Source organism: Trachurus trachurus, assembly GCF_905171665.1.
Source record: "Trachurus trachurus genome assembly, chromosome: 11".
Taxonomy (NCBI): domain Eukaryota; kingdom Metazoa; phylum Chordata; class Actinopteri; order Carangiformes; family Carangidae; genus Trachurus; species Trachurus trachurus.
The window spans coordinates 10913298-10933084 of record NC_139904.1 but is presented as its reverse complement, the minus strand read 5'-3'; the positions used below and the strand labels follow the sequence as shown (position 1 = coordinate 10933084).

At 42.8% G+C, this 19787-nt stretch overlaps 1 protein-coding gene across 1 annotated transcript; it reads left to right on the top strand.

The window, feature by feature from the left end:
• The first annotated feature begins 553 nt into the window (after window positions 1–553).
• Window positions 554–4428, top strand: txnipa (thioredoxin interacting protein a). Its single transcript, XM_083982293.1, has 6 exons — window positions 554–923; window positions 1604–1679; window positions 1809–1956; window positions 2058–2417; window positions 2520–2822; window positions 3242–4428. The coding sequence occupies exons 1-6, from the start codon at window positions 668–670 to the stop codon at window positions 3287–3289; spliced, it is 1191 nt and encodes a 396-aa protein (XP_083838419.1). The 5' UTR covers window positions 554–667; the 3' UTR covers window positions 3290–4428.
• The last annotated feature ends 15359 nt before the right edge of the window (window positions 4429–19787 follow it).

The window sequence follows — 19787 nt, the reverse complement described above, 5'->3', positions numbered from 1 at the left end:
ACACTATTACACATATTCTAAATATGGAAAACATAAGATATCTATTATATTTATGGATGAGTAGTATTTTATAATCATACAAGCAACAACTTCACATAGTAAAAACAGTAGATAACAGTTGATAAGTAAGTCATACTAATGTATCCATGGTTTAGTTGTGGTTGTGTGTTCTTTTAAATAGTAAAGTGTATCAGAAACGGGTCTGGGGGATTTCCGGTGGTTCGGGTGGTTCGGTACCAGTGATGATGATGCTGGTCTCAGCCTCACCCTGCCTGGTTTCTGTTTACTACAACTGTTCTTCCGAGCCCAGTCTGACTCTCTGCCTCTGCCTCCACTTCCTGCCTCACATCTGCTCAGCATGCCCTACATTCACCCAGCCATGCGGTGTCCACGCGTCGGCTCTGAGCGCTGATTGGCCAGAGCCGACGAAAACAAACGTTTTCGACCAATGGGAGCGCTGTGCACGCGCTGAGCCATGCCGTTCTCTCCGGCTGCTCGTGCTCCGCTCAGCCTCGCCGTATAAAAACCTGCCCCTGCTCTTTGTTTACAGCAGAAAGTCGAGAGGAAGCCGAACCTTCCAGTCACACAGCGCGGTCACTCAGTTTTCACAGCACCCCCCCCTCTCTCCACTTCTCATCCACCAACCAACCAACCAACCGATACAACCATGGTGGCCATGACGAAGAGAGTGAAAACCTTCCAGGTTACCTTCACGGACCCCTGCAAGACTTTCTACTGCGGCGGGGAGAAGGTGTCCGGGCGGATCGAGGTGGAAGTTGCCGAGGTGACGCGGGTGTCCGCAGTGAAGGTGCTGGGTCTGGGCCGGGCCAAGGTGGGCTACGCCAAAGGCAAGCAACGCTGCCGACAGGAGGCCGAGTACCTGCGCTACGAGGAAGTCCTGCGGCTGGACGAGCAGCCCACAGGTGCGTTAAGTTACTTACTAACATCTCTGTCTGTCTATCTGCATCATTGGTGGTGGTGGTGGTGGCTGCTCAGGGGTCAGGGGTCAGGCAGGTACACAGGCGATCGATCTCTAGTTGGCTGAGCCTCGAGCTGATGAGTGGACTTTTCATAATAATAGTAACTGTTATAGTAACTTAATCTGCTCAGCTATTGACTGTATAATGATGTGGTTGCATGGGACGTTACATGCAAATGTAAAAGTTGAATATCATCACAAGTAGCAGTAATACTAACAGTAGTAGTTGTACTTGAATGGAGCTGCTCGCTATTTATTCTATTACCAGTATTTTATCTCATAAGATATCATCATTTTATATGGATGTATATATAGTAGGTATATTGTACTATATTATAGGTATGTGCGTTACTGGATACGCTAACACTAAGTACACACTATTAAATACTGAATTCATCACATGAATACTCATCAGTATGTAGTTTATAAACACAGTCATTGATAAGCAGTTACATACTAATGAGTAGTCATGCTTTAAATGAAGAATTGAGTATTTATTAATGCTTAGTAGTGTGTATTCATTATAAAGTGTTACCCGGGATACTTGACTATCCTTAGGGATGTCTAGATCTCTCTCTACTGTCATGATCGGATGATTGATGATGTTTTATCTTCCTCCCTCAGACTCTGATGGATCCGTGGTCCTGAGACCTGGAAACAAATACGAATACTCGTTTGGATTTGAGCTCCCACAGATGGGGTAAGCATCTCTTCTCTTTGCCACGTTCAGTTTGCCTTCAGTCGGTCCCCCTCCCTCCTTTTAACTCATTTAAATGTATTGTTTTATTGAGTTGACTTACGCTCGGTTCTCACGTGTCGTTGGTCGCAGGCAGTTGGTGTCGTCCTACAAGGGGAAGTTTGGTTACGTGGAGTACTTTGTGAAAGGCCTGCTGGAGCGGCCGCAGCAGCCCGCCCTCGAGTGCAAGAAACACTTCGAGGTGGAGGAGCCTCTGGATGTCAACACCCCCGACCTGCTGGTGAGTTTCCAAGGAGATCAACATCCCTATGACTTGTTTTTTACTACATAACAACCATAACAACAACGCAAAGTCGTAACCACCACCCTGCGTTTCCTCAGTCTCCCACAGGCGGCATGAAGGAGAAGAAGGTCACCTGTATGTTCATCCCCGACGGCCAGGTGTCTCTGAACGCCAAGATCGACCGGCGCGGCTTCTGCGAGGGCGAAGACATCTGCATCAACGCAAAGTTCGAGAACACCTGCTCCCGTATCGTGGTGCCCAAGGCCGCCATCATCGCCAAACACACCTACCAGGCCAACGGCCGCACCAAGATCTTCCGCCAGAAGCTGTCCTCCGTCCGCGGGAACCACATCATCTCCGGCATGTGCGACGCCTGGCAGGGGAAGAGCATCAGGGTGCCGAAGATCAAACCGTCCCTGCTCGGCTGCAACATCATCCAAGTGGAGTACGCTCTGATGGTAAGGGTCGGCTTTCTCTCTCAGGCGATATCAGAGTTTCGGTCATCGTTGTATCCGAGAAGAGAAAGGTTAACCTAAGCGTCCTCGTTTCTTCTTTTCCAGATCTACATCCACATCCCCGGCAGCGAGAAGCTGATCCTGGAGCTGCCTCTGGTGATCGGGACCGCCGGCCTCGGCAGCCGAAGCAACAGCGTGAGCAGCACGGAGGGTTCGGTGAGCAACTCCTCCCAGAGCTGGGTGTCCCTCAGGATGCCCTCCGAGCCGCCCAGCTACACCGACATCACCCGCGACTGTCGCCTGGACCAGCCGCTCACGCCGCTCCTGGACGACTTCGACGGAGACGACAGCCCCATCTTCATGACCGCCCCCGCCTTCCAGTTCCCACCGCCGCCAGTTTACACCGAGGTAGGTGTCTCAATCACACCGTTTTAACAAAGAGACATTCGGTTAATGTAAGAAATCGCTCTTTGGTTTTTATTTTTTTTGACTTTTTATTAAGTTGGTTAATTAATAAACAACACATACGACGAAGGACAGTAGAAACAAGAGGAGCAACATAACCAGTCAATTTGTATGACAACATAGACAAAACCAAACACACAAACCAAATTTATCTTGTTTTATTTTATTTATTTACCGGTATTTAACTTTTTATTGTGCAAGTTGGGTAATTAATAAACAACACATATGACACAGGACAGTAGAAACCAGAATAGCAACATAAACAGACAATATATAAGACAACATGGACTAAACCAAACAAACAAACCAAATTGATCTTGTTGACAGTTGCACTGACCAAAGTTTTTATTATTGTTTTCCAGACGGAGGAGGAGTTCGCTGGCAACGCCCGCATGCTGCCGGTCTGCTGAACTCCAGCAGGGACTCAATCAAATCTGTGGTCCAGCTCTCAGGGACCGTTCATCTAATGCACTTGAAAGAAAGGAGCAGAAAGTCCAAACTATGGATGGGATGATGATGGAGGAGTTAAAAAGCCAGGATTAAAGATGGAGATGGACAGAAAGACGCTCTCTTTATTCTTACAGTCAGCTGTTCTGTCACTGTGCTTCATCACCTAAATGCTGATCCTCTTCCTCCTCTCTGGTGCTCTTCCGGTGGTCGGAGTCGTTTGGAGGAGGGAGGTGGAGGTGGAGGTCGAGGCCACGAGGAGCTGTGGCGCGCTACATTTCTGAATAAGCTGTCCCCCCCTTCCAGAGACTCTTATTAGTCCGGGGGTCTCACTGTCCATTCACAGCCACTTTATGACTTTATAGACGGGGCCAAGTGTTGTATGCGTCCCCTTCCCCCGCCGCTCGCCTGCCCGTCCGCCCTTCCTGCTGTGACACGTCTGCTTTTTCGGGGTTTATCTTTTCCTCATTATGCTTTGTCATTCCAGTTAAACCCTGTGTTTTGTTTTTTGAGGGATATCAATAGAGGAACCATCATTATTTCTTTGTCACTTAAGTCCAATCAGCATGTAGAGTCATGTCATCATGCAGTATCTATATGTTTTTATGTACCAGTGTTTTAAGAATGTGGTTTATTCCTGTATATTATTGCACTTTTTTTGATTGACGCATGTTGCTCCACTACTGCCTACCAGAGTTTCTGTTTTGGTCTGTTGTTGTTTGAACAATATTGTGTTTTTGTTAGGTTTTTTCCTTTTTATTTTGGCGAAAACCTCATGTTTGATTTTCCCAGCTTGGTCGTCGTGCCAAACATGATTGATTATAGAAAAAAAAACCACCCTGATTTGTTCATGGACGCACCTTCTGTGAGGATAATCACGGTATCTGCAGTTGTCCCAGACAACGTTTTCTCTGCGACGCCTCCTCTGCTCTGTGGCGGGTTCGCAGCTTCTTCAGGGCACAAAGAAAATCACTGTTTGACTGATTTGTGAGGAAGTGTGTTTGTAATGCATCCTTGATATTTACAAGTATTTTTGTATGAAACCCTATGGGTTGTTCTTCCTTTTTTTTTTTTTGTATTAAAAACGCATTGAAAATGAAAATGATCCAGTGTCTGTGCTCTTTGTTATCCAGTGAGTGAAGGGTCACGATGTGTTCAGTGCCACCTGGACGCTGTAGAGACCAGTGTTACTGTGGTTTTATTCAGGTTTTATCTCTGAGGCTCAAACCTGTGAAGTGGTTTCGAGGTCCTGACCTGGGAACTGGACCAAGAGACGAACCGTGGATCAAGTTCCTCAGTCCTGAAATCTCCTCACATACAAATGTATCCTTTCCTGTTCTGGATCTACTCCGAGAAGTCTGTTTCTTTCCGTCTGGATCCTGATTCAAACACGGAGGACCGGTGGTCTGGAGCCGGCTGGATGCTGGACTCTGGTCTGGGACTGATGGAGGAGGATGTGGTGTTGAGACGGGACTGGATGGAAGTGGATTTGAGTCCTGGATTTAAAGACGATGGACGTCCTCAACAGTCTCAACATGAACTCTTGACGCTCCAGAAGTGAGGACACTGACCTCTTAACATACTGAGACACATCCACCACCACCAACACACCCCCGCTGATAAAGAACAAACAAGTCTTTATCACTTTTTTTGCTCGTCAATTATAGACTATTGATATTTCCTGGTTCACCTGCTGCTGCTGTGACCTGACAACAGATAAGAGGAAGATACTGGATGGATGGATTTAAAGAGGAACTATGCTACATTTTTTACCTTAATTAAACAACTTTGGAGTAATTGTGATGGTTTAATAAATGACATGTCACATGTTACGGGGGAGAACGGAGGCTCTCTGCCTTCAACGTAGCGTCTCTTGGCTGAAAAACAACTTTGCAAGATCGGCGCCGCGGACCCGGTGTCCCAGCTCTCGTCTCTGCCGCACCGCAACACAAACGCACTCTGTAACCCGTAATCTCTTTGTTTACGACGGATTAAACTACACAAATACACGCGTCGTAACGTCGTATATGATAAATAACATTATGTTTCGCTGTATTGATTTGATTGATTTCTCGCCGGCTTCGTCGTAAACAAATGCTCACGGCCGAGAGGAGGGTTAGCAAAACAGAGGAAAAGCGACCGGACTTGCACAGTTCCTCTTTAAATTCATAGTGAAGTAAAAAAAAAAAAAAAAAAAAGGAGACCTCAGTGTGGTGGTGACCTCCAGCTGTGACAGTGGAGGAGAGGAACTCAAAACAAACACAGCAGGTGGAAGCTGGGAAAACCACCAACAGGCCTCATCATCAGGACCAGTGTCTCACTCAGAGACGACGATGAGTCATGTGATCATCATGTTTCGAGGGAAGTGTCTCAATTCTCCAGTGTCACTTTAACTCAAGTAGAAAGCAGCTCCACTGAAATCTGTCCTCATGTGTCCTTTAGCAGGACAAATGATGTAACTGATGATGTCATCAGTCCCCAGCCAGGAGGTCGAAGTGAACAACACAGCATAAACCGTCCTTCAAGGTCAGCGTTGTCTCTTGAACCAGAACTACTGTATATATATATATATATTAGAATATAATTTATATAATAGTGCTTTGAATAATTATTTATGAATTATTTATATCTTTTTTTCCCCCAAAATATATTCGTTTTACATGTATCACAGTTACAAAAAGACATCAAATGAAAGAGTAACAGTGAGTAGGGGCCATATACAGAGGCTATAGTGTATATATGCAGTGGCCCTCGTTCGATTCCCCCAGTTCATTTCATTTTGATTTATTCCATTCATGGTATACATTCTCACATGGTTGCACATAATTTACATAATGTACACATTGTCACCATGAATGAAAAGGAGCAGGATGAAGAAAACGTATAGTACCTGCCCCTCTCTGTTGTTACAATTACATTGGCTTACTTCAACACCAATATTATATTCTGTTTCAAAATATTAAAAATGATGAAACATAGTAGTGACAAGAAAACAAACAAAATAGCAGCAGACACCACTCGTCTATCTTTTTTTTCTTTTTTCCCTTCTTTTTATCTTTCTCCTTCTTCTTTTTTGTAGACGCCTATCTTTTCTTTTTTAAACATTTTCTTAAACTGAGACATACTTGTACAACTTCTCAATTCCTTGCTTTGTGAATGCCATAATTTTACAAGTTTCATGTGAATGCCATAATTTTACAAGTTCCTCCTTTGCTGCATGTCATTCCCCATCTCTCTCTGTCTCTGTCGCCCCATTTCCTGTCTCTCTACAGCTGTCCTATCAATTAAAGGCCTAAAAACCCAATAAGCCGACAACAAAACAATATTTAGACATGATTTTACAGTTAGAAAGAAATAAGGTGAACACAAAAAAGACAATTAGACAGGAATAAATTATTAAAAACTCATCAGCAGAGCCGTTTCATAATAACTGTAACCATGACGGTCGGTCAAGGAAATTTCCCCAAAAGTTTCCACAGTTTCATTTTCTCTTTCTCATGAAGTCAGTTTCTCACAATACAACAATGACACCATCTTAATCAATGATATCATCTCATTAAAGCAGAAGTAAGCGATCCGGTCGTTTTGGGTAATGCTGCGTTCCGGGCAGGCTTTTGAAACCGTAAATAACAGCTTCACGTCACGACTTACAACTTTGTAGCGTTTCAGGCAACCCACTCGTGTTTTTCCGACCTGTTTTACCTGTGAAAGTCACTATAACGGCCACTCGTAACTTCCGACCCGTGAACTCGTACCAGATCGAACTGGTACGACTTCACAGGTCGGAAAAACACGAGTTACGAGTTGCCTTGAACGCACCATAACGTCTTGTCAGCCGATGGAGTTAGCAGCCCCCGCCCTCGTCATGGATCTATTGGTCCTCGTCCCTACGTCGCCACATTCACGGCGTCCCTTGGCTGCACACACAGCCCTGCATGCCGTTCTCTCTCCTCATTGGATAAAAATTGTAGGATACGAGAAAAGTTTTCTCCTCGGCTCAGAGCAGAGCAGAGTGACTGACAGACCCGTTTTTTCGGTCCAAACACTCTATGTAAGTGATTGCTGTCGGAAGATATAACTATTTAAGACTTATATTAACACAAATATATCGCTTACTTCTGCTTTAATTAAGAATAAACCAAACAAACATTTTACAGTCAGACACTGAACAACCCGCTCATTCATACAGAGGCCGACAAAGGTCACGAGAGTTCAGTTCAGTCAGTGTTCAAGTGTTGACATGATGAGATGATGATCAGATCAGTGTCATTTTGATGAAATATGTGCGTTTGAAGTTGTTTTACTTGTGTTTTTACTTCTGTTGTGTTGTGTTTGTGTCTCAGCTGTTGGAGTGTTGTAACCTGGAGCTCACAGACAGTAATCGATCAGTGACAGGTGAGTCGTCATCACACCAGTTGAGTATTTGTACAGTTCAGTGTCTCTTATCAGACGGGGAAGTTTTTATTATTATCTGTGACTCACTCCACTGATTCATAACGCTGTTTCATACCTGTGTAGTTGTTGTTGTTGTTTTCCACTCAAGCGAAACTAAACAACCTCTGACTGGATCATTCACTTGTTGTTTTAAATCTCAGTCGTCGTCGTCGGTGTCGCCTGGAGCTGCAGTGACTGAGTGTACAGTTACTGTGACCATGTAGGACAACGACTCACACACAACCGCTGTCCGACGGTGCCCATTTAAAGTCTTCGCCGCCACACAGCGGATACGTTTACTAAAATAAGCAGATACAGTGTCCAGTCAGTGTTTACTAAAATAAGAGAAAGGGAGAGGGAGAGAGAGAGAGAGAGAGAGAGAGAGAACAGGTGGGTACATGTAGAGCAAAAGTCACCAAACGACACAACACAACAAGCTGATGGACAGATGGAAACACTGCACACATGTCCCCCCCCCCGCTTTCCAAGAAAGAAAGGAGCATGGCATAGGTGGAAACTGATCGTTACATCACTCCATCAACACACACACACACACACACAGACACACACACTATAGTTTCAGGTTACTTCCCTGTTTATCCAGAGGCCTATAAAATATTTACCATAATTGCCGTGTGCAGTCTGCAGTCTCCAGTTCAGTGACTTGTGCTCTCACACCGACCTTGACCTTTCACCTCTGACCTCTTAACCAATAAAATTTGACCAATTTGTCTTTGTTGCCTTTTTTTTTTTTTTTTTTTTCGTCAGATGTCCTATTATTGTCCACAAGGCCCAGACCACGATGCCAGAGGTCGTTACTGTGATTGTTTCCAGACAAAAGCTGAGACGATCCTAAAAACAACACGTCTCTGCTTCTGGAAACTTCTTGATTTGTGTGTGTGTGTGTGTGTGTGTGTGTGTGTGTGTGTGTGTGTGTGTGTGTGTTGTATATATATATACATTTACTGTTTGTGTGCATACATACTGTATCATGTGAGTGGACGCAGCAGGTTCACCTCCGTCTCACTGCAAGTGTTGATCGTTTCAGTTACATGAAGCAAAACTAAGACACTTTTAAATCTAAAAAAAAAGAGAGATAAAAAGACTTTATTTTGAAAGGATATAGGCCAATACCGACAAAAAATGTAATCATCAATAATACAGAATCATAATGAAGAGTAAATACAAAACATGATACCAGACTATTACACACACACACACACACACACGCACCTTCAAGTATTACATAATCAGAATCAGAAACCCCTCTGCTATATGCAAAGGTTGGTCTGTGCACACATATGCACACATACACACTCACACATTTATTTTATAACAAAATTATTATAGGTAATACTTTATAATAAGTACACACTATTAAACATTAGTTAAGCATTAATAAATACTGAATTCTTCATTTATAACGCATAAATGCTCATTAGTATGTCGTTTATAAATACAGTTAGTGCTTATCAATGATGAGTAAAACATTTTTAACTGTAGTAGCCTATTCATGTGTTATAAATGATGAATTCAGTATTAATGATTAACAGTGTACTTATTATAAAGAGTTACCAAATTATGACTTTACAATAAAAATATATTTATATTATGAATAATTTACAAATGTAAAGGTTATTACTTATTGTCAAAACTTTACAAATTATAAATAAACCCCTTATAACAGAGTTTTTACACAGTGATTAAAGGTAGATAAAGGTAGAACAAGATGGAGGAGCCTTATAGTAACTCAGTGAGGATGTGTTTACAATAAGACTCACTTTACCAGTTACATACTGTATATATAGTAGGCTATATGTATAAGAGTAGCTAACCTGTAGACAGAGAAACAGGTTTCCATGGTGTGATTTGTTTTGATCTAACCGTTAAGAAAGTGACGGTGGTTAATTACCGGTTGCTGGATGATTTGTTTACTCATTCATAATAACCCAGTCAGTCACATACCAGCCATGAGAACATGTTGTGAAATCGATCCACCACATTCATCACATTGTTGCACAATCGTAGGCTACTGTCTTGTAAATAGGGCAGGTAATCCCACCTCCTCGTCTGCACTAAGCACCTGTACTTAAACACAAGGTGTGGCGGCCCCTCCTCGCCCCGCCGGCCGACGACAGTGGGTGGTGGGTGTCATCATGTTTGGTGACCAGGTCTGAACACACACACACACACCCACACACCTCTGACACATTGTCCTGAGTCAGCACCTGTGCGTAAGGACGGAGCAGCGGTCTATAGTTTAATATAAAGTTAAAGCAGAAGTAAGCGATATTTTTGTGTTAATATAAGTCAGTTATATTATATAGTTATATCTTCCCACAGCAATCACTTACATAGAGTGTTTGGACCGAAACACGGGTCTGTCAGTCACTCTGCTCTGCTCTGAGCCGAGGAGAAAACTTTTCTCGTATCCTACAATTTTTATCCAATGAGGAGAGAGAACAGCATGCAGGGCTGTGTGTGCAGCCAAGGGATGCATGTGCATGTGGCGACGTAGGGACGAGGACTGTTATGGTGCGTTCAAGGCAACCCGTAACTCGTGTTTTTCCGACCTGTGAAGTCGTACCAGTTCGATCTGGTACGAGTTCACGGGTCGGAAGTTACGAGTGGCCGTTATAGTGACTTTCACCGGTAAAACAGGTCGGAAAAACACGAGTGGGTTGCCTGGAACGCTACAAAGTCGTAAGTTGTGACTTGAAGCTGTAATTTATGGTTTCAAAAGCCTACCTGGAACGCAGCATTAGCCAAAACGACCGGATCGCTTACTTCTGCTTTAAATATAATGTGACATGTAGGAGTCACTGTGTTGTTGTAACTCAGGGAAACTCCTTGTATTGTTTTTAATAACTGAACTTTGAGCTCTTTAAATAAAAGCCTGACAAAACCTGCTCCTTGTTTAAAGAGCAGCAACCACCTCGTTACCATCCTGGCACCACCACGGGGACGTTGGCACCACCAGCATGTTTGCACGCCTCGCCCCGCTCTCCGACGCCGGCCTGTGATTGGCTGAGGCGAAGGAGCACTCGGCTTCTCTTTGGCTGGAGGCAGTTGTTCACGAGGGTTAGCATTCGCAAGCCGCATGCTCTCTGAAACACACACACACACACACTCATTTACACACACCCACGGCGTCTGAGCTGGTTTCCTGCAGGCATGGATTTGTTGGTCCTCCCAGTTTGTTCCCTCGGTGGAGTCTGTGATTCACCACAGGAAGCTTACGCAGTCTGATGGTCTGATACCTGACGTGCTCCAACACGCACGAGTAAACCACTCCAACAGACGAACGAGTCAGTTAAAGAGACTAAAAAGTGTTGCTCAGAACAACTTTCCTCAATCTGTGTGTTCACTCTGAGTGAGAACGTCTGATTGTTTAAACAAACTTGTTTGTCTAAACTCAGACTTGTTTCTCTCTGAACCTGGACTCAATTTCCCCAACTTTTCAGCCCATGACCCCCAATGTAACGGTACCATTGACATACGCATAAACCAATCGACGTAGGCTATCCGAGCACGGGCATAAGGACACAAAAGAACAGAACAGCCTCGCAACAAGGAAGTGATTTTATAAAGAACATAAAAGCAGAATACCTCATTCAAAGTAATATCCATGTAACTTGTGTGTGAATGTTGCAGCTGTCATGTGCAAACCATAAACCATAGTACTGAGTAAACATGTGAACATTGTTGCTGTGCAAATTTACATTTTGGGAATTATTATGGTCAGTTTTAATCTCTCCTAAAGATATGATTACATGTTGTAGACGGCCACTCGGAGATCATCTATCTAGGCATCTAAAGATAAGGAAGGATAATTTATTTGCATGGTTTTCCTTTTAAATTATCTATTACTTTTATCTTTTTAACAAATACAGCTAAAATGCAGTATTTCTAATAATTTTCAATAGTTGTAATTTGATAATTTTCAATTTTCGGTGTTATTTGATTTCTGGAAATCATCTCGGGACCCCACTCTCGGTGCCTCGCGGCCGCCCTGGGGGTCCTGACCCCCACTTTGGGAACCCCTGCACTAACCTACTGGCATACTAAATATACCCAGCATGCATTGTGGGTCCTCCACTGAACCAAAGTTAAATTTGACTGTCCCGGACCGTCCCAGACTGGTCAAGCTTGAAAAAAAAAGACTTCACCTCCCATGATGCAGCTGGGTACTGCAGTCTCTGCCCTGTGGCACAGTATCAAGGCCACACCACTGACAAAAAAAGGAAAAAATCTAAAGTTTAAAGAATCGTCACAGTTCAGTTATTACAAGAATGAGGTCTAATAATAGAAACATGTCCTGCACAATCTTTTCTGTGTCCTTGTTTACGAAACTTCTGCTAAAGTGACCCCAGCCTTCCTCATTTTAAAAACATCTGATGTTTCCTATGAAACAACTCAGAACCTCAAAAAAATACAGCTTATTATGAATTATTTTTTATAACTTAATAGTAATAATTTTTTAATTTTTTTCCCCTCATAAACTGATCACTTCATTCACTTAGGAGATGATTAATGATCTGAGGAAGAGGAGGGTAAAGCACACACTAGTGTTGTGGTCAACAGGGTCATCAGGAGGGACAGGGACAACACACACCTGGCTCATCCCGTTCACACTGCTTCCCTTAGGGAGTCGACCACAAGTCTGACTAACTGCAGTTTTGTTTTGTTTTTTCCCACAAGCCATTAGACTCCTGACCCGGTCCACTCCAAACGCATTGTTCATGATGCAGCCTCACACATTCACTGACTGTTCATAGTTTATCATTTATTTATCATATTTTAACTTACCTCTACTTTAATATATACTTTTCTTTTCTTGGATATTTTTAAGCACTTTTTTTCATTATAAACCATGTGTCTTTCTGTGTCTTTTAACTTACTCCAATAGAGTCCTGCACAGTAATTCCTACAGTATGAGCCTGGACTATCTTGTTTGTGCACAAATGGCAAAGAAAATCTCTTGACTCTTGTTCCAACATGCACTCAAGCACTCTTTTGTATAGTTAAATATCTTCTTAGTGTCTTTTATTAGTTTGTATCCTATTTGATCTATCTTTTTGTCGTGTGAAGGAAGGTGATGCAAGTGAGAATTTTTATTGCATGGTTTCTAACATCTGTGTAGCTATATGACAAATAAACATCTTGAATTTTGAATCACAAAACTTTTCTTGAAATATTCTGATAATATCTTCTAAAAATGTCACATTTTTTAAATACTTGTAGCCTACATACCACCAACCGTTCAGATAAATGTGAGACCGTCACTGTTTGGTGGTGACTCATCTTCACCGTGCTGCTGCTGCTGCTGCTACTAGCCTACTTAATTATAGTGATGAGCTCATAAATTCCTAGAAACTGATCCTGAGCAGGCGTCATGGATCATTCCTGACACCAGTTTTTTGTCTTTTCTGAAAGCTGAGTCATTCCCACAGCTCCCAGCAGGAAAAGGACAGTAGTATCACCGCGATAAAACCACTGGGTGTTTCATCAAAGGTTCTCTGCCCTGAAACCTCTGACTCAGTATCCATCCATGTATCCATCCATGTATCCATCCATGTATCCATCCATCCATCCATCCATCCATCCATCCATCCATCCATCCATCCACATATCCATCCATGTGTCCATCCATCCACATATCCATCCATCCATCCATCCATCCATCCATCCATCCATCCATCCATCCATCCATCCATCCATCCATCCATCCATCCATCCATCCATCCATCCATGTGTCCATCCATCCATCGACAAATTTTGGGAAATGATTGACCTCCAAGATGAAATGCGCTAACTCGATGAGAACTCTAATGAATTTCGATTAGATGAATTAGAAAACAGGTGATGAAGGTGGATGAAGTGGTTGGCTAAAAGTTTTTAAGATATTTCATTTTAAAGATTTATTTAATTATCTATACCCAGAGGAGTATATCTGCCAAAGGGAGGGTGTGTGTCTGATCATGATGCCTCATAACTTTAAAAGTACAAAGCAATGAAAATGGTACCACATGAAAGTTTGTTTTTATTATTATATATTTACATTATTATTACCTCTTGGAAACCGGACCCAATTAGCACTCAGGACTTAATTTTCCTAACATTTAGCTACCTCAGTTTCCGAGGTTTTCGCCTTGTGGACCAGTGATCTGCGCAGGGCCGTGGGCTAGGGCGCGGCTCACCTGGACAGGTTGCCAGTCCATCACGTAGCTCACATTAGCGTCAGTAATTAACCTACTTTATGTGTGTGTACTGTGGGTGGAGGCTCGAGAAAACCAAGAGAGAGAAACCAATACGGGCACAGAGAGAACATGCAAACTCCAAGATTCAGTATTGTCAGGGTTGCCGAAAACTGGATCCAAATGCCGACAGCTCAAAGTAATGGTCAACAAAAGATATTTATTAAAAATGTGACCAAAAGGTCTTCAAAGTACAATAGAAAAGAAATGAAGTACCGACAAAAAGGGTCAACAGGCACAGCTGAATCAGCAGCAGTGACGGTAATAGATCCAATGCCTTTTTAAAAGTCCTGGGGTTAAATACACCGAGGGGAAACAAGGGACAGGTGAGACACATTATGTAATGAGAGCAGGGAGCACACAGGAAGCCAGGACCATAAAACTAAAACAGAATGAGACAAACCATGACAAATATTCAAGATTCAAAACTTTATTGTCATGTGGACATGCTGATTGAAATTTGCTAGTGGGCTTCACGCACTGAAAACAAGAAAACATTCATTCCCAACATGAAAAAAACAAAAAAACAATACATAAAAATAAGATAAACCCAGAACGAGTAAACACTAAATAGCAGCAATCCACAATCTGCATAGTGCATGTTAAAAGCGCACAATAAAATAAATCTAAATGATAAAGTAGCCTAAATAATTCTCAACTCTCAAGTCAGCTCAGCTTTATTTATATAAGCACTTTCAACACAATGCAGAAATTGGTGCAAAGTGATTTACAGCAAAACAAAGAATACAAAACAGCAACAAAAATAAAATGAACATAATATAAAAATAAATTATGATGGAGTTGTAAGAGGAGATCAAACAAGGCACAGTTAAAACCAGGGTCAGTTAAAAGCTATAGCACATAATAATATATAAGTAGGTATATATAAGTACATAAAAGATTGTTTGACAGCACCTTTGACTGAAACCGATCATGTAGCTTAAAATGTTTGTTCCTGAGTGTGAAGGAACCAGAAGTCCGGCCCCATGTCGGGGAATTGAACCCAGAGAGGTGACCAAAAACATGTGGATAGTTGGATCATTTTTAACAACTGTGCTTCACTTTCCATAGAAAGAAAGAATGAATATAATATATAACGAGTATATTAGTAATTAAAAGTCTTTATGGGCTTGACAAACTGTAAAGGGAGAGAACAGGAGGAGAGGAGGATTGAACAGAGGGAGTGAAGAGCCAGTGGAGCAACAACAACACTGAGACTGTGGGAAAGATGAAAAACCTTCAGCCACATCATCACGACTTCTCAGAAGCTCGACAGGTTTCCCCACTTCTCTCTCTCTCTCTCTCTCTGCTGCTGCTTCATCCTCGCAGAAAAACAAATTCCCCTCTTCATGACATCGTGTCCTGAAAAACCCACAGAGCGAGCGATTGGCTGCCGTCGGCTGACATGCGTCCTGTGATTGGCTGAGGGGCCGTGTACATGCGTAGGGCACGCAGGCAGGGCGTGCAGCAGCCTCCAAGACTCAGGCTGCTGTTTCTGATCCAGCTGTGCTACTCTGAGACTCTCTGTCCTCTCTGCTGCAGAGGATACTTTCACTTCTCAAAAATGTGCACGGCGTGACTTCCACACAGACACACAGGGCGACTCCTCCACGTCCAACTCCTCCACTGCACATCTGACCCATCTGACCTGCAAATTAGATCATAAGGGAAGTGAATGATTGGACCTGATTTAAAAACAACACGCTGAAGAAACCACCTGCAGAGACACAAATGGCTACAAACTTGAAAACGCATGCACTGCAAAAACAAAAGTGTTTCCAGGGTCCGATGCAGAGCTACTTATTTGCACTAACATCTGGATCATGCAATATTAAGGTCATAATAAGCCAAATAAGCACCACTAACAGGTTGTAGTTGGAACAAAAGTATCAGCCACACAAGTTTTTACAAGACGTTTGTGTGTTTCCAAGTGCATTGACCTTTCTCTTTCCAAACCCGAATAAAAGTAAGCGTCACGGTGGCTGATCAACATGAACTGGAGGCGCAACCGCCATTCCAACGTCCCACCAGTCCGACATAGGCCTCTAATTGTCTAAATGGCAACACTTAATTTTCTATCAAATGTCCCATTATTCCGACAATTCTTGTCTGGAATGACGGTATTTTTTTCTTTCTTTAAACATCCTTATTTTCCGACAATTCCTTTAATAGCTAATTTTTTCCCCAAAAGATTTTGCACTGATTGGGCTTTGGCAATGATGAAAGGAGTTGATTAAAGCAGAAGTAAGGGGAATGTTTGTGTTAATATAAGTCTTAAATAGTTATATCTTCCGACAGCAATCACTTACATAGAGTGTTTGGTCTGAAACACGGGTCTGTCAGTCACTCTGCTCTGCTGTAAGCCGAGGAGAAAACTTTCCTTGTATCCTACAACCTTTATCCAATGAGGAGAGAGAACGGCATAAAGGGGCGGTCCTCTCTGTGTGTGCAGCCAAGGGATGCGCGTGAATGTGGTGACGTAGGGACGAGGGCGGGGACTGCTAACTCCATCGGCTGACAAGAAGTTAGCCAAAACGACCGGATCGCTTACTTCTGCTTTAAGTTTAGTAAAAAGACCAGGTAGAGGCTGGACAGGCCAGATAGATAGAGAGAGTCCTTTCACCCACAGCTGCTTGGGATATTGGTTATGTAGTCCCTGTCTGCGCTGTGCTGCGTAATTACGCACAACCAAATGTGGGTATTCCTCTATCAGCATGTCTTAAAGAAGGGAGTCACCTGTTGACATTTCCTTATATTGAAAGCCTTGTCGGGATGACAGTGTGTAACCCATGCACTGACATGTGCATAGGTGAAATGAAATCAGTGTTTAAACGAGGTTCCTCTGATAAACAAAAGAAGATTTATTTCTGTTAAATTCTTTTGCAAAACAATAAAACTTTAAGCGACGGCCAACACTGCACGGTCAAAGAATTGTGTGCTTGATCAGCAACACCTGTACCTGGTCATAACTTTGTTCAAATACCACCCGTGCATTACATTACGTCAATTCCCCCTTCAGAGGAAGTTCCCCAAACATGAACTCACCAAAAATAAAACACAAAATAAATGCTTAAATGGCTCCAACAGCAAATGTGTTATGAGTTTTTGCAATAAGTTGTTTTCTGCATTTGTAGCATGTTTCCTCAAGCTGCTGCACATGGGCTCAAAAAACTCACAACACGACAGAGCCCCAAAGTCCGTCACCTTTCTGCGTCCCTGCCCGGAAACACTTCTGTTTGTTGTGTTGTGAGTTTTTTGCAGCTGAAGATGTTTTTCTGAATTTGTAGCACGTTTGTGTCCTTGCATGTGTTTTCTTAAGATATAGCTAGAGCTCTCAAGGCCGCTGTGCTGTTGCTGTCTAGCAGCACACAAGCTTTATTTTTCTTTTCTGGTGAAGTAGTTTCAGCTTGTCAACAAATGAGCATGTAGTGATTTACACTCCACAACTGTGTCTGGATCTACATCATCTAACATGTTAATTACCCATCACATCAGCAGCTTTAAAAAGTCATGTCCCAATCAATGTTGGATGAGCTAATTAAAACAGACCAATCAACAGAACCGATGTTTGTATGGACAAAGAATCAAAGATACGTTTTTTTGCATGAGACTTTACACATGGTTGACTTTACTGCTAAGGCGCTCCTGGACTTGGAGGGTCCAGGAGATAACTGTTTGAGGATTTGCAGGGGAGATATTAAACCAGGTGAATAACAGTGGTGCTATGATGGATCCCTGAGGGACGGTGACAGGGACAGAGGAGGAAGAGGAGGAGGAGGAGGAGGAGGAGGAGGAGGAGGAGGATGGGCCTGGAGCCACAAAGAGCGTCCTGTGTTAAACCAGTTCAGAGCTGAAACCTGAACACCGGCCCACTGTTTCAAGACGGCTGAAACATGAAGCCGACTCTGACGTCCCAGATACGGTGACTTGCATGCAGGTGAGACTCCGACTTTACAGTTGAAAATAAACGTGTTTGCATCATGGTACAGGAACATGTTTGGTCTCCTGAACTAATTCCTACCACTGTGTGGAGGATGATTTATATCTCACCTGTTCATGTTATATAAAGACTTCGGGGAAGGGAGTCCGATGATGCCAAGATGGTGACGTTGAGGCGGATCACTTCAGAACTTCTCTACAGAAACCTGTGGGTGACGTCAGAGAGGCAACATCGACATGCAGGGAGGTCATGACCTTTCAGCAGAGACTTAAGGGTCAGAACCTGGACCCTGACTGAAGTGGATCAAGTCTTCAGGGATGGTAGATGCTGTTGTGACAGGACGAATTTCCCCTTAAAGGGATAGTTCAACATTATGGCAAATTGGCCCATTGCCATAATCCCTATAGTCATAGCAGTAGGTTTGTTACCTTTAATTGTCGGCGCAAGCTATTTTTAGAACGGCGGAGCAGAGCCGCGAGCTGCTCAGAGCTATGCTACAGAGGCTAATGGGATTTCCTGGTTTCCATCATCAAACTCATCAAATACACAATCCAACAACCTGCACATTCACCACGCTATGAGATGTTGTTTTAGAGGTAAATTCATGCAAAACCGTTGATGCGCGTTCCTGTTGGGGGCAGTTTTTCAGCAAGCAGTCTCAGTATTTGCCTCGAAAACAACTCTGTCTCGTGTTATTATCTCATAGCGTGGTGAATGTGCAGGTTGTTGGATTGTGTATTTGATGAGTTTAATGAGGGAAACCAAGAAATCCCATTAGCCTCCGTAGCGTAGCTCTGAGCAGCTCGCGGCTCTGCTCCGCTGTTCTAAAAATAGCTTGCACCGAAATGAAAAGTAACGAACCTACTGCTGTGACTATAGCGATTATGGCAATTGGCCAAGTTGCCAAAATGTTGAACTATCCCTTTAATGTCTAAACCAATTGGTCATGTAGAGACAGACAGTGTTTTTTTTAAAGGCCTCCTTTATGATACATGACTGGAGGACGACCATGAAACCAGCTGAGGTCAATTAAATGTGACGGGAGGGAACTGTGATCGGTTCCAGGGCAAGTTTATTTGTATAGCCTGTTTTTGTAACAAAGGGTTTTACATAGCACATAACAATAGCGAACAAGAGGCCACTTATGCCAGAGGCATAATCAGGTTATTAACTTGGTTGTAAACACTTTGTAAACGAAAGTATTTGGCAAAATCAACTTACAGCTCATTAAACCCATTATTCTTTTTACTGTGTTATATTTCTAACCCTGTAAAAAGGAGCTTTATAGTACCTTAAAATTAATCTAGTCATTTCATATGATAATTTGATATTCCATAATTTAATCTGGTAAATTAAACTGGTTGACCATTAAGATTAGTAGTAACTTAACGAGTAGGTGATGAAGCACAAAGGTACAAACGCTGGATGATGGAGACAAAACTTGGATAAATGTGGGATCGGTATTTGGCAAGCAACAGGACACTGCTGCTGCCCTTCTTATTTATTGTTTAAATCATCAATAAAAAACTGTATAAAGGTTGTGCCTTTGTTGTTTTCAAGTTGTTTGTGAGTGTGTATGTTAATGTATTTTGTTGTAATTTCAGTTGTTGATGAGTGAGGAAAGTCCCCAGGAGGTGCAGCAGCTGGGAAAGCTCAGCAGCTGATAGGAATCTGATAAACCAAACAAACAGAAAAAGGGTTTGGGGGTAATCTCCTTGTAAGGTGTTCTTGGTGACAATGGAGCAGCAGTGAATGGCTTTATGTGCAGCAGCAGCAGCAGCAGCAGCAGCAAGAATAGAAATAGTGCAATGGCTCAAACGGTTGCAGCCT